General features: G+C 38.6%; 1 protein-coding gene across 1 annotated transcript in view; it reads right to left on the bottom strand.

Moving 5' to 3' along the window:
• Positions 1 to 15,921, bottom strand: part of LOC120531773 (sodium-driven chloride bicarbonate exchanger-like) — a 337,177-nt gene that overhangs the window by 47,103 nt on the left and 274,153 nt on the right. The window contains 4 exon segments of the mRNA XM_039757493.1: positions 4,328 to 4,433; positions 8,720 to 8,965; positions 10,411 to 10,544; positions 10,788 to 10,962. Of these exon segments, the coding sequence (XP_039613427.1) occupies positions 4,328 to 4,433; positions 8,720 to 8,965; positions 10,411 to 10,544; positions 10,788 to 10,962 (661 nt within the window).

Here is a 15,921-nt window from a genome sequence, read left to right as displayed (position 1 = left end):
GAAGAAGGGGTCTGAGTTGTCTCAAAAGCTTGTATATTGTAATCTTTCTAGTTAGCCAATAAAAGGTTGTCATTTTGTTTGACTTCTCACTGAATTCAAAATTATATTGAAGTCTGGGGTTTAGGAATATAGAGACATCTGGGGTGGCGAGTTGTCGGTGGACAGATCCAGTACTTCCAGATTGCATTCTAGACACAGGAAATAGTCCAGGAAGGAAACCAGAAGTGACTACAAGTGATTGGGCTTAAAGGCATCTTCATCTTGGAGTCATGTGATCAGATGGTGGCAAGAGCTCAGCTGGCAAAAGGAAGAAGGGCCAGAGGTGGTGACACATGCTTCAGGCACCTCGTGGTAGTTTGGCACCAAGAGCAGTCCTCAATGAAGATTTTGCTTCATGATCACATTTAAGTGTGTCTTATGGATTTTGGTCTGATAATCACAAAATCACCTTTAAATTTTCCCATTACGTACAGTCTTGTTGCAATTGCCTGTATTTGAGGTTACCTCTCATATTATAAGTAAAGCTGCTGACTAAATGCTGTTAACGTGTTAAATATTTCTGCGATTAATTTTTTAATGCAATCCCAAAATGCGTTAATTTAATCCGGTTACTCTGAACACGCTTCACACATTGTTAATGAAGCTGTGCCGAATGAATCCAAGTCTATTAATAGTAGTAGCAGGTTACCAGTGCCTGATCATTTCCTGTGTTGTTTCTTGACAATAATCTTCAATCAAACACAGACAAGCAGGGTTGCAACCTGTTCCTTATGAAGCAGCATTTTGGAACATAAAATGCTGTGCACTTTATTGAATCAATAAGGGACACAATTTATCCCATATTTTGGTACACATTGTTCCATATAATGCATATACTAGCTCTTTGAAGTGCAGTGAATGTCATGAGAACAAATAAAATCAACCCAGTTTATACAAGCAGAGTGAATGAGTTTCATTTTTTGTGTCATGCTAATGTTACAGACAGACAAGACACTGTGCACTGGGTGAGACTGTGAATTAGAGTCATCCTGGCCATTATGCTTCATTCACACATTGACAGTAAATAAAGAAACTCTTATCATGCAGTATGGTGAAATGTCCAGAACAAGATGGTTCGTGTAATGTAAACGTTAATATGGTGATGTGTGCTAATCCAAATCCACCCATTAAATGGAGGCTGTTGAGGTTTAGGCAGACAGAATGCCAGTCAGTCAGCCCTGTCACTGGCAATGAATACACTTGCCATCAAGCTTTTTCGGTCACCCTTGGAAGGATATCTGACCCGAAACAGCACGGTGCTCGTGCTATCCATGTCTGAGCAGCTAAAGAACAGATGACACAGAGTGAAATCACTTGATTTCTTACACCTCAGTCAGACTCCTACCAAAGCTGACATGGTATTGCTTTGTTGCTTAATTCATTTTATGTTACCAGCTGTAGCCTACATTACATCCTGCATTAGCCTATATTACACTATAACCAATAAAACTACACCGTAATCAGTGCAAATTGATCATGCTAACATTTCCATCCATTTGGGCTGAAGGTTACAATTGTCAGACTTATTTTACAGTTCATAAATGATGTATTCTATGACAACATGCAGTTTAAAACATCTAAATGAATAATCCTATCAGATGCATATTTATTTTTTATTAATTTTTTTTCAGTCTATTATTTGCTTTTTAAAAGCCTGCTCTATACACATTTTAAATCTAATTAATGACTCCTCTCCAGGTAACAGCTGTGGAGTTGACGCCTTTGTATGTTGCACTTAAACACACCCTGACCTATAAAAGTGCGGATCGTGCACAAAACTGAACCAGGATTTGATGTTTTTGTTTTTAAATATTTAATTGATTGTGTAATTTAGTGCCTTTGGTATATTGTCTTGCAACACCGCATTTCAAACCATACCTATAGTTTTTTCAAATATTATACTAACCACCGGGTATGTGTTTGGTGGTTGTTGGATGTTGTTTCTGCTCTGCTCAATAAACTAACTAGAGTAGTTTAATATGCAAAATCAATCAATTATTAAAGCTGTTTTGTATTAGAAAAGAACCACTAAGTGATTTCTGTTTTATAGAAACGTATTTATATGATTGAAGGAAATAGAATAAATTGAGATTAATACATAGTTAATTTCGATTAAAAATCTATTTGCACGATTACATTTTTTAATCGAACAGCAGCCCCAAATTTAACTACATATACACTACAACTGCAACATCTCTGGTGATCTAAAACTAGTGGCCCTGCTACAAGGAATGAAGCTCGGATATACCAAGTACTGCAAATGGGACAGCCTCATTAAACAGTCTCATTACATTAACAACAACTGGCCATGTCGGAAGCATTTGATTCCAGGGCATTAAAGTATATTACAAAAACCACTTGTCAAGCCAACAAAGATATCTTTACCTCCTCTTCCTATAAACCTTGAACTGTTGAAAACTTTTGTGAAAACGATTAACAAGGAAGCTGAAGGATTTCGATATTTGAGACAGTGTATATATGCAGGTTATGTGCATTGCCGATTCTAAAATGTCCGTAGTGTGTGCTTGGTGTGTGTGTGTGTGCGCACCCTGCAGTGGGCTGGCGCCCTGCCCAGGGTTTGTTTCCTGCCTTGTGCCCTGTGTTGGCTGGGATTGGCTCCAGCAGACCCCCGTGACCCTGTAGTTAGGATATAGCGGGTTGGATAATAGGTAGATGGATGGATGTACACAGCTCTCTTCCTGTTTCAGGTAAAGAGTGGAGGAGGTGGGCTCGGAAGAACAGTGACAGTACTTCCAACAACATCCCTATATAAACGCTGCAACAGCTGGACTTTGGTATTCATTTTTGGACCCACAATTGCAGCCAACAGAAGCATTGCTTTTACAAAATTGATCAAGTTCCACTTTTTTTTTGTCTTTTGTTGCCTTATTTTTATTAGAATTTCTGCTAATAAACCAAGATTTTAGGTAGACCTTGACACCTTGTCGTGTTGTGTCCTGTTTCTCCCCACGGCTGTCAACAAGAGTAACCTGCTATGAAGACTACTGATGACAGCAGAGGGATGTTGTGTTTCTCATTGCATTTGCTAAGGCTAAGAATTTGGCCCAGTAGTATAAAAACTGCAAACTTTCTCCACATTAAACTTTTAAATAGATACAGGGCTAGAAGGGAATAAATCAACAATAGCTGCATCACAATTTCCAAATTGTGGCACCTCAAAATCCATTCATAGCTACTGCAGACAACAGAAAATAGAAAGGCACTGAATATCTAATTGAATTCAATTAACATGACAAAATAGATGGAGACACTGACTTATCATTTTTATATCCTCTTTTTTGTTTTATTGGTAAGGATTAACCACAATAATTTAAGACATGTCAATACATGTGAGAGTATGGGGGTTTATGAGGTCGCTGGAAAAGGGTTTGTGGCACTCACGATATCTATACAAAAGGATGAAGGTCCAAGTCTTTAGAGTCCTGGTGCTTCCTGTCTTGCTACAGTATATGGTTATGAGACATGGGCGCTACCCAGTGACCTGAGGTGAAGACTGGACTCCTTTGGTACTGTGTCTCTTCAAAGAATCCTTGGGTACCTCAGGTTTGACTTTGTATTGAATGAGCGGTTGTTCATAGAGTCCCAAATGAGGCACATTACCTGCATTGTGGGGGAGTGTCAGTTACAACACTACGGCCATGTGGTGCGATTCCCCAAAAGTGATCAAGCTCACAGGATCCTCATTGTTGAGGACCCGAGTGGCTGGACCAGACCAAGGGGACATCCACGTGACACATCTGGCTGCAACATGTCTGCCTGCGGGGTTGCCAACAAGGATCCCGAGCTGTTTTGTTTTGTGGTGAGGGCGGCAATGTGCTATTCCAGTGCATGCTCCCCAACCTCACCTGACCTGATTCATTTTCTAAGTACCATGGCACAACAGTGGTTAGCACTAGGATTTTACATTTCCAGGGATCTGGGTCTATTCCTGTCAGGATCACTACAGATAAAGCTGTCTCTGTTTCTTTATTCTTGTGGGAGTCCAATTTCCTCACACATCTTAAATGTGGGATACAGTTAATTTAAAGTTTTTGTGTGAGGGAGTGTGACCGTGTACATGTACATGAGTGTACCCTGCAACTGACTGGAATCCTGTTCAGGCTTGTTTCCTGATGCTGCCGGAAGCTTACATTCACCCACAATCTTTAATTCTTTAATGGAATAGGTAAAGTACAGATGGATGGCTGGAAATGTCCTCTAATTGTACCGAAATGGTAAGGGTAGCACATATGCAGTCAGAATGTAAGTGAAGGCAACACTGACTTACATGAACATCCAGAGATCCCCAGGATACATTAGACACCGATATGTTTTGCTGGTCCCAGTACTGTAAGGTTTTATTGCTTGGATTTGGGGGCTCTACACATACACACCTACAAAAGAGAGAATTTAAAAATAAGGTTATAACAAAAAAGGATTGAGATGAGACCTGAACTTGCTCAGGACAATGTCATTCAGAGTAAGGATTGTCTCTATAGGACAGCCCTGCTATTTACGTGCTTATTTACTCAAGCACATTACAGTGAATAAGACAAAGATCAATCAAGGATATAACTGCAAAAACATCCCATACATTGTGTCATTCTTAACACCCATTTCTATTTATAAATTTCAGAATGTCAATAATGAAATGCTATCCAACATAAACACGCTGGTCTGTCATAAGAAAATGGTTATGAACTTCTAATTGTCTTTAAGGTATGGTTAGTGGTGAGGCTTCACAATTACACAGCCCTCTGTTCAAACCTCAGTCGGGGTCACAGTTTGTTAGCATTTTTTCTGCATGATTTCCTTTCAGATCTACAACACAACACAACACATCATTTCCCAAATCTGCTTATTCCAAGACAGTGTCACTGAATGCTGGGTCTTAGCCTGGCAGCATTGCGATACAAGGGCGAGCCAGTCTATCACAGGACCCATTCAGATACACACAAACATATATACCAACAACCACACTCATGTCATATCTTCTACACTCAGGGTAGTGCATTGAGACCCTCTTCAGTACTCCTTATTCAGCTCTGACTGTAAGGCCAGACCCAGCTTCTGCAACATCATCATAGATCCAATCATCTACAGTGATGACATGACTTACAGAGAAAAGATCAAACCTGCTGACATAATGGTGGCAGGAGAACAACCTGACCCTTAATGTTAGCAAAAACAAGTTGCAGGTCATAGACTTAATGAAGCAGAAAATGAGTGTCACTCAACATCATGCTGCTGAGATGATGAGCAGCTTTAAATTTCTTGGAATAACCATCACTGATAAAGTAAGGTGGGTACAACAGCTAAAGTCAAGAAGGCTCGTCAACAATTCTACTTCCTCACAACAGAGTGCGTACTTTTCCATCTGCTCTTAGTAACTTTAATAGGTGCACAGTGGAGTCCATTTTCACTGACTGCACAGTCTCCTGGCGCAGGAGCTGCTAGGTTAAGGACCCCAAAGTGCTGCAGAGGATGGTGAAGATGGCACAAAATATCTCCGGAAACCAGGTACCTTCTATTCAGGACATTTATATCAGACAGTGTCTTAGAATGGCACACAGGATTATTAAATACCTCTGCCATTCTGCACAGTTGCTTTTCTCAATCCTCACATCAGAAAACATGGCACTCACACCAGTAGACTCAGGGACAATTTCTACTCACAAGTCATAAGAAAACTAAACAGCCATCATAATAACAAACAATGTAAGTGTTCTTGCATATTTATACTGAATTTCCCATGGGATTAATAAAGTTTTTCTTATCTCATCACTTCATCTCATCTATGTATATAAATAACTCACAATACCCTTGTCTATCTTTTAAAATTTTTGCCTTTATTTGATGTTATTCATCTGTTTTGCACACTAAGGACCTTATTTCAAATTCAGATCATTTTGAGTCTGTTTGTTTGTTGGCCAGTCATACAAAAATGCATAAATGGATTTTCACTGAAATTTATAGGTTAAATTTTATAGGTTGCTACTTGTTCAACCTAAAATATAGGACATATGATAATGCAAAAACTGCAGTGGGCTGGCGCCCTGCCCAGGATTTGTTCCCTGCCTTGCGCCCTGTGCTTGCTGGGATTGGCTCCAGCAGACACCCATGACCCTGTGTTAGGATATAGCGGGTTGGATAATGACCGACTGACTGACTGACTGATAATGTAAAAATTTCATCGGGAAGGATGGTTGTAATGAAGAGGGCAAAAAATGCATCCCTCTGGAACAGCCAAGTCAAAATGTATTTATTACTGTTGATATAATTTAAAATCTAGATTTTTAAGGCCTTTCAAGGCTTACATTGAGAAACAGAGTTGTATTTAGAGTGCACACAACCTAAACGTCATTATCACACCAAAACCATTCAGCTGGTGATAATGAAAGTGGCATATCGTTGTGGTTTGGATCTATTTACAGTAAGAGCTACATTCCAAGTCAGTGATGCAGCGGAAATGATGACTTTGGGTTATGTGGTGTGAAGAGGGACCAACACAAAAATCACTCAAACTCTGTCTACCTAAAATGTTGTATTTATATTGTTGTTCAAGCAATTTAAAATGCAGGCTTCATGGAGTTTCAATACTTTCATTGGGCAGTAGTAACATTAGGATCAACCCCACAAAATGCACACATTACTGCAAAACAGCTGAGTGGATGTTCATGAAAGTTTGCATGTATATTATGGTAACACAACTTAACATAACGAGTTTATGGAGATTCAAAAGTTTCATCATGAAGTTCAATAAAATGAGCTCCACAGTTTTGCCCAGCTGACATGCTGTAACAATGATAAATTATTCAACAAGCCATCCAATTTATTAATATGGTATTAAACATCTACTTGTGTAGCCACCAGTAGAATTCATGGTTCCAACCCAGCAAGAAATGACCACAATAATGGAATTCAAACACACACAAAAAAAAAACCAAATTCTTGACTTGTGAGCTCAGACATATTGACAGTCATCAGTCAGGAAGAGTAGATGATGGGTGGGATTGGATCATGTCAGCCAGCAATGATATAAGGGTCAACTTTAAAAAAAAACCACATAAATACATAAATATTTTCTGTCTTATCCTAACCCATAATAAAAATATGCCCGAGTAGTCCCTGGTACTTTGGTTAGCAGTAAATACTGTAATTGTATGTACTGTACATGATGCATTTGATTATTGGTGGCTTTTTTGGTTTTTGTTGGTGCTTATGTTACCATTCTGGTACAAAATACAAAATAAACTTGAACTTGAACATTCTTGTAAGGCCAATTTGGAATCAACAGTTAACCTGATACACACATCTTTCTGAATAAGCTTTTCCCAGGGACCTCTTTAGTACATGATAATGGGTTGGGTAGCTATTTGTTCATAATATCAAAACAGCTTAAATATCAGTGCATAGGCATCACAAGTAAATATACAGATCTTTTCAATACAATTTTAGAAGTATTAAAATATAAAATCAAACAAGATGTTAATAGGTGGTCCACCTTCCAGCTCACCATAGCAGAAATAATGAATACTTTCAAAATGAACAGCACCCCTAAGCTGCTATATCAATTCCAGAGTATCCCTATATACATGAACAAATCATTCCTTAGTACATTAGACTCAATTATAATGTCATTCATCTGGAATTCAAACCATCCACACATTCAAAAGGTGACACTACAAAGATCTACAGCAACAGACAGCATGGCAAATCAGCTTTGGAAAATGGCAAATCAAATTGGAAATCAGCTGAAACTCATGAATTTACACTGGCCTGGTTTGCAATGAAAAAAGTACAAACGTAAAATCTTTATCAATAAAAAGATTTTTCTTTCAGAAGCTCCGTTAAACAAAATTAAGCTCAGAAAAACAGCAAAGTGATGCAGAACAAACAAGTCCCAATTTATAATCCAGTAGACAAAGTTAAAAAACAGAGCAAGGGTTCAAAATCCAGTACAATAAGTCAAGCAACGCAAAACACACTAGAATTCACTAACTCCATGAGTGCATTCAATGAACCGCAAGGGACTGTGGGTTTTCCTCTGCCTTAAAGAAATGTGTGGTACATACAAAAAAAAAAAAAGAAGAAGCAGGCATAAAAGGCACATTTGAAACCCAGCCTGGGAGTTGGGCCTCGGATGAATCCTAACACACACATTTTGAGGTGTGAGTGAGAATAAACAGACCACCCAGAAGGACCATCACATGAATACAGGGAGAGCATGCAAACCATACATGGCCCGTGGGAGTCATCAGTGTTAAACAATGTGTCATCATTCCAACTATAATAAATAAATATAAAACAATTTGTCTAATTGTTAGATGAATTGGTGAGTAGTCTGAGTATCAGTGTGTGTGTCCAAGACTGTGCCCTGCACCTACTGCCAGGAAATGCTATGTGTTCCTGTACTGGAAAGAGGAGGTTCAAAAATAAACGCCTATCTATTTTCCATTGTATTAATTTTCTTCATGTACTTCTTTGCCTTTTGAACACCTTATTCTGTTTGCCGATGATCTACTTTGCAGTTAGAATTTGCTACTTTCAGTGCCTTTCAAGTGTACTGTTATTTGTGATCCTGCTCCTTATGAAAGGTACTGCAGTATATAAAATAGAACTTGATTGACTTGTTTATTCACTGAAGCCCCAATTTAACATTTACAAAGTTGCTACTTACGAATACTGCGTGAGTTTCTCAAGTTTGATATTCATGTTGAATGGGTATGTTTCTCCGAGATGAATTAACTTTTCTAAGGCCTCATAAATAAAAATAATACATATAAGAGCTGCAAAAGCTTCTTCTGTGAAACGGGTGATGTAACACACCAGGGAGCTGGCATCGGTGGCAACAAGGAGGATGCAAAGGAACGCTGTCCAGAGTCCGATGCAAGCTCTTAGGGACAAGTAAGATAGCCCGTAATCTCTGAAAAGCAGAAAAACAGAATGAAGACTCCAACATTAAACTGCACGTGCGTAAAAATCAGACACCTGCATTAATACTTGATGACACCTGATGGAAATCTGCCTCCTGTAAAGAATTCAATCACAGGCTATTTGTCCATTGACATGACACATACTGGGGTCTTAAAGGCCCAGCGTATAAGGTGAATATTAAATAAAAATAACTGACAAGTATTAATATGACATGGCACTCTGCAGTCAACTGCAGTGACATCTAAAATATCAATTATTATTATTTTGATTAGTACAAATTCATGTTGCAATAGGTAGCTTTGAAAAAATGAGTCAATGAGTGAGTTAATGAATGAATGGGTAACATTTTATGAACACATTCATCAGTAACCCTTTGCAAACCATTTAGATTAGATACAGTAAAAAGATTTACAACAATATAAAGATGTAAAGAAACATTATATCCAGCAATATTTTTAATGACTTATTAATTAAAGACATTATAAACTATTTCCAGTTTATACACTTTTATTTACTGACATTTATAACTATCTGAATGTTATTGAACTAATGATCTGTAAGCATTATATAATGTTTTGTAACCACAAGGGGGTGCCACTGAGCCCAAACCACAGGCACAACATTACCCAACATAATTCCGGGTTCAAATAAAAGGTTTCTATTTACCACCAACACTTTTCTAATTAAATTCCAGCCAAAATACTCAAAACAAATCGATTCTCTTCCTCCTTCCGTCTCTAATTGAGTGTAACTTGCTGCCTACAAATTCTGTCTCCTCAAGTTGAGGCTGCAGGCTTTTTTTAAACTGGACACAGGACTGCTTCCAATATCCTAGGATTGGTCATCTGGAGAACTTCCAGGTCAGATGTAAACTGGGATCGTCCTTCCCCAGCAGCGCTCCCTTGCAATACCCAAAGTCCCCGACAGGCATGGCTGGCACAACTATAAATGCGAATTAGGCATTCACCTAATGTGCAGATCATAAGGGAGGGAAAAACTGAACAGTCAGTTGGTGCACTGATAAGCTTGGCCTAGGACCCAAAATAACCTAGCACCAGAACTGCCGACAGGGTTGTACTTCTAAACTCTCAAGTCCCATGCCACACTGCAGGTATCTCAAGTGGGTTTAGTCTGGAGGAACACTGACTCCCAGCACTCCCGTTCACCCTGTCCACTTATCACCTTTTTTCGTACCGGAATGAAGAATGTAACGTGTTCCGGCAAGGTCAAATCTCAACTCCCAACTTCCACTACGGCCTCCCATCCAGGCAAGAAATCATCCTCCATCATGGCCAGAATGCTTTTCCTTCCTCACAGGCACTTAGAGTTTATTATATGACTTATGGACAAAGGTTGTCATAAAGTGTTAGCAAAAAGGCCTCCATCTGGATCACCCACAAGTGAATGCATTATAAAATGGAGAAGATGGCGTACCTGCAGAATTTGTACAGTATTTTTTCAAACACAAGCACTGGTCCTGTGCTTCCTAAAATAGTGAGCGGCTGTCCTGCGAATAGTGAATAGGCAATTCCAGTCATGGAGGCTCCAAATAGTGACTCTATAGCACTCTGAAAAGAACAGAAACACCAAGTCAGTCGCCTGCACCCTGCAACGTTACATACACTGTGTGAGGAGGAAAGAAAAGATCAAATTAATGAAGGCAGAGTTATAAAAAGAATGCTCTGAGTTTGCCATACACTAAGATGGAACTTTTGTCATCTCATTCCTGCAAATCATTAACAACAATTAATTAAAAAAAAGCTAACAAGAAGGCATGCTGGTTAATGTTTAAAACGCATAGAAATGCTTACTATACGACCTTCAGTGGCTTCTCCCAGCAGCCCGCCAAATGTGATAACAGGTGACATGCACGCACAGTACAGAAACAGGAACGACGCCAGACACTGCAGACTGATGGCATCTGTGTAGTCCGATAGATAATGTGGAGCTTTTCTTTTGATATCCTGGAAAAAGCCACCAAAAACCCTGTAAAAAAGAAGACAAAGTATGTAGAACTGGTGCTGTTAGTACAAAACAAAAAGAAGGAAAGCCAACCTTTTTAGTTCAGGAAATGAATAAAAGATGGAGCTAAAACAGAGTATGTACAAGATGCTCATGTAAAGTGAAAATACAAATAAAAAAAAAATGAAGAAAAGTCACATCATTCTGTCATCATCATGTCATTTTAGTAAAATTAAAGAGACCATGAACTTTAGTGAAGGTGGCGCATTGTTTACGTTGCTGCCTCACAGTAAGCAGACCAGGTTTCACATCCCGGATCTGGAGTTTGAATGTTCTCCCAGTGTCTATGTGGATTTTCTCAAACAGTCCAAAGACATGCAGGTTTAGTGGACTGGCGATGATAAATTGGCTCTAGTGCAGTGCTTCTCAAAAACAAAAAAAAAAGAAAGAAAGCCATAAATAGCTGCTAACTATGTCTTATACGGTACGTGCAACACAAACTGCTGTTCATTATAATATTTTTGTGTCAGTGCATTCAAAACACTAAGGGAGACCCCCACACCTTTTACTCTAGGATCATAGTTAGGTTTATCATCGCTTATTAAAACCCAATCCCCAGCTCTTGTGAAGATCATTGAGAAAAAAAACAAAAAAGCTGAAGAAAACGTAGAGTACAGAATGTTGGCTGGGGCCATCACCTAACAAATAAGTTAGACTATGTATGCACGGTAACATTCAAGCATGTTCGGCGACTTACCGTATATACTATACTATAAGTTCTCCCACGGATAAGTCGGGGCTTGATTTTACTGTATAATTTCTGGTAGAATCGGCGTTCTAAGCTTACAGATGGTTTAACGTCTATTACAGAGCTGATAGTGTGGCGATTGGGTACTTCGAGAAAGAAAAGGAAGGACAGTAATTGTTGATTAGTATGTTTGAAAGAGACAGTACTGTGCCAATAAATTATTTCATCGAAGGTCACACATGGCGCAGCAAGCATCTTGCATGAGGCAGGAACAATCTGTGGACGGGGCGCCAGTTTGTCAATATTACTGCGCCACCGTGTTCCAATGTTTAATAACATACTTTAACTCCTATCATCATTAAAATGATATCAAGTATACGTCTCAGTATTTTAATTATTCAGAGAGCTGTAATATCACGAATGTAATGGATTCTAAGAAAGCCCGTTTAAGAAGCACGTAGTGATTCACACACAGAGCACAGAGAAGATCAAATACAAAACAAAGCATTTAACGTGCTACTTTAGTTTATGATGGGATTTCAGAAACTAGTAAATTAAACGATTTTAAGATGAAGTTTATAATGTTCTACTTTAATAACAAAATAAACTATGTGATTAAAGTTAAAGTTGACATTTTGAGCTTTTTTCTCACTGTGGCCCTATTTGTTTTTCTTTTCTCTGTACCTTAATAAGCTTTCATATGACACTCAGACGGTGGGCTATGACTAACCTTTTTACAGCGACTTTGATATCTGACAATTTCTTTTTTTATTTTGGGCACTGTGCGACTTTGTGAACTTGAACTTTGAACGTTTCTCCGACACTCTATGTCACTTGATCAACTTTCTTTTGTTGATTATACCACTGTTTAAAACAACAAATAGTAAATTTTTCCTTGCCTCCACTTGGTATTCACTGAAATTCTTCTATTTTCCCCCATGCTTTTGCCATTGTCTTTTTACAGAACGCTGAGCTTAAAGGTTATTTATATTGATTTGAATATTCAAAGTGGCGTAATTCTGGGAGGAGTTGGGGAGTGGCAGCAGGCGCGTGCATGTGCGTCACTTTTCACGCTGACCGGGATTTATGTAGCAGAAGAACGTGGAAGTTGGCTTGCGCACAGATTTATGCATCTGGATTTTTTTGTGTGTATGCACATTTATGCTTTTGTCTGTGATTTGTATGCATTAATTTCACACTGTTATGTAAATTCAGTTATCTTTATTCTGGGATCATCCTGTAACATACTGTTGTGATGAATGTTCCCTGTTCAGTATTTTCTGAAGAGTAAAGGACGCAATGGACAAGTTTGCTCGTGCCTGATTACTGACTCAAAAAGATTCTATCAAACTTGTCCTGGTAGAGGATATGTTTCTTTCTTTGATTTATATGTTTGATTTCTACCAGAACACCCACTCAACTCTCCCTTCTTCTGAGTGATTTCTTCCAGTGTTCATTGTGTTTCAGCCACAACCATCTTGATACTGACTCAGCTTGCTTGGTGATATTACCCACAAGTTACATTCAGGTTGAACATCTAATCCCCAAAATGGAAATGGCTCTCCATAGTGACTGACCTGGAAATCCTCTGCAGCTTATTTCCACAGGGAGATTCCATGCCTGCCATCCCCACCTCTAGCATTGAAGGATGAGTGCTTGGCACTTCCCACACTTTCTTTAATGGGCTTCCTTCATTCTCTCCTCCCATAGTATAGTCCACTTAAGGATCACCACCTTTACTAGACCATAGAACTATATGTAGCCTGAGCATTGAGCTAAAAAAAATCTTGTCAGGGTATTTTACTTGTTTCTTGAGACACTGTCTCTTTTCTAAGTCAGCAGCCAGTGCCAAAACTCCTGTGCTGATTGACATTCTGCTAGAGTTTTCTCCTGATTTGAAAAATCCGATGAATCAGGACCTTTTGATTTTGGTGTTGTTTTTACTTTTCTTCTTCTCCTCCTCCAGGCCTAAAACCACTCCAGCCAAGATCTGTTCATGCCTTAACCTGACCTTCCCATCAACAAAGCTCCACTAACAGGCTGATAGTATGGGGCATGACTTGAACTCTGTGTCAGCCCACACTGATGTAGCTTTACTGGTTTGGGTAGGACATCATATGTGGAAAATAATAAGAATTTTATTTGAGTCTCCTCTATCTTCCACACGTCCTTCCGGTCCAGAGATCTTCCTTGGACGCCATTCTAGTGTGTCCAGCTTCCTTGCTGCTTATTGATGCTGCCCTAACAAAAAAGAACTTAGAGAGAGACACGATCCACCTGGACATAAAAAACACCATCTTCTGCTCTGACACAGATGTTACTTTTATCTTTACAGGAAGTATTAAATAAGCTTTCTAATTTTGAAATAGTGATACATTTTGTTTAGGGCTTTACGTCCAGAAATCTATGTACAATTTTATATCATTTATTTCATGTAGTTCATTTTCTATGACTCTAATTTTAATAAATAGTACTTTGCTTTTATATTTCTATACTTTCTGTACAACTTGAGTGATTGAAATAATAAAGTACATACATGACAGCTTGTGTGGGGACAAACACCACTTTTTTTCCCACAAGGTTAGGGGGCTGAGGGGATGCCTCAACAGAGGACTGCATGGTGGTGTCTTGAGTCAGATAGTTTAAAATTTTATGTGGTTGTCTTTAGCCCCCTTCTCGATTTTAAGGTCCCAATATGTTTTTCTATGTGGCAGATATTATAATATCTGCCATTTACTTGTATTCTGGAGTTCAAGATCAGGTACTAAGAATTATTTTGTATCATTTTCATTGCTGTATTGTTTCTCCTGTGACACTGGCATTTTGTGCCGCTGTCATCAACATCAAGACATATGACGACTGTTGCTAAGGCGTGCAGTTCTTGAGATTGTCATTGGGGTGCCTCTAAAAAGACTGGCATGTTAGATTCATCAACATTTCAATTTTATGGATAAATACATAAAAACCCTTTGTGCTTGTATAGACTAGAGCTACTTAGATTCTGTAGGTCCTCACTTTTCGCCATTGTTTCTTACTTTGATTCTTAGCTTACAATTTTTGATCATGAGAAAGATAGGCTTGATTAATGTTTCCTCTTCTGGTCACCTCCACTTATTCTGTTTGCCTTTCCTAGTGTGAGATATAACAGGTGAGTGTAACACATTATGGGTTGGTGAGTGGCATTGTCCAATGTGTATCAGCTTCTAGGTGACTAAATTATTCTTGGGGATTAAGGTGTACCAGCCTTTAGGTATAGTTTATATCTGAGGACATGGTGTGGACGCATCAGCCTTTATGTGTCTAGGTAGGTAACTGTCAGGGACCAGGGTGCATCATGTGGAATACTGAGGAGTGATAGGCTGTGTAGGCATCACTCAGTGCTTAATGGACTGGATCTGGTTGGAGTCTTTGGGTATGTGTTAAGTTTACTTTACAAGAGTAGACCAATTCAATAACAGACTTGGTAAGTCCCACTAACACCATAATAATGCTCATTTGTGGGGATACAGTTTATAGATAGACAGTAATTGTATTATAGATAGATAGATAGATAGATAGATAGATAGATAGATAGATAGATAGATAGATAGATAGATAGATAGATAGATAGATCAGAGTCAACAGTGCTAACCAAAATGTCACCCCTGACTAGTCTACTATTACCCCTTAAATTATATATTACATTGCTAAAATGTAGCTCCTGTGCACTCATCATTCAAAGCTTATTTTCCCATTTATGTCGTGTCTCCTTACTGGAATTTCATTATCTTACAAAGCAAAGTGACGGAAAATAAGACAGCTAAATGGTGACAGAATAGTGTAAGAAAACAAAGCACTTAGCAGGTGAAAACGACAGTGATACTATGTGAGAAATGTGTGATATTTGTTGCTAAGTGAATAATTGAGAGAATAAATAAACAAGCAATGTCTGGAACAGAATGTGGCAATCATACATTTTAATAAGGCATGGACCACTGGCATACAGCCTTCCTTATCCACTTATTACAATCTTACCTGACCTCAAGGTTAAACAAAATGATTAAACAAGTATATTTAGAATATACAAAAAAAGGGCATACAAATAAATAATATCATCTGAGACCTCATGTAAACATTTAATCCATTAATTGATTCATTTCCCTAAACCCCTTATCCAAACAGGGAGTTGCTGGAAGTCACCGTCTGTCCTAACACCACTGATCACACGTATGCCTACACCCAGGCTCATTCATTCG

This window comes from Polypterus senegalus, chromosome 6 (assembly GCF_016835505.1).
Source record: "Polypterus senegalus isolate Bchr_013 chromosome 6, ASM1683550v1, whole genome shotgun sequence".
Lineage (NCBI taxonomy): Eukaryota > Metazoa > Chordata > Cladistia > Polypteriformes > Polypteridae > Polypterus > Polypterus senegalus.
The sequence above is the reverse complement of the archived record's forward strand: the minus strand, read 5'-3'. Positions and strand labels throughout refer to the sequence as shown.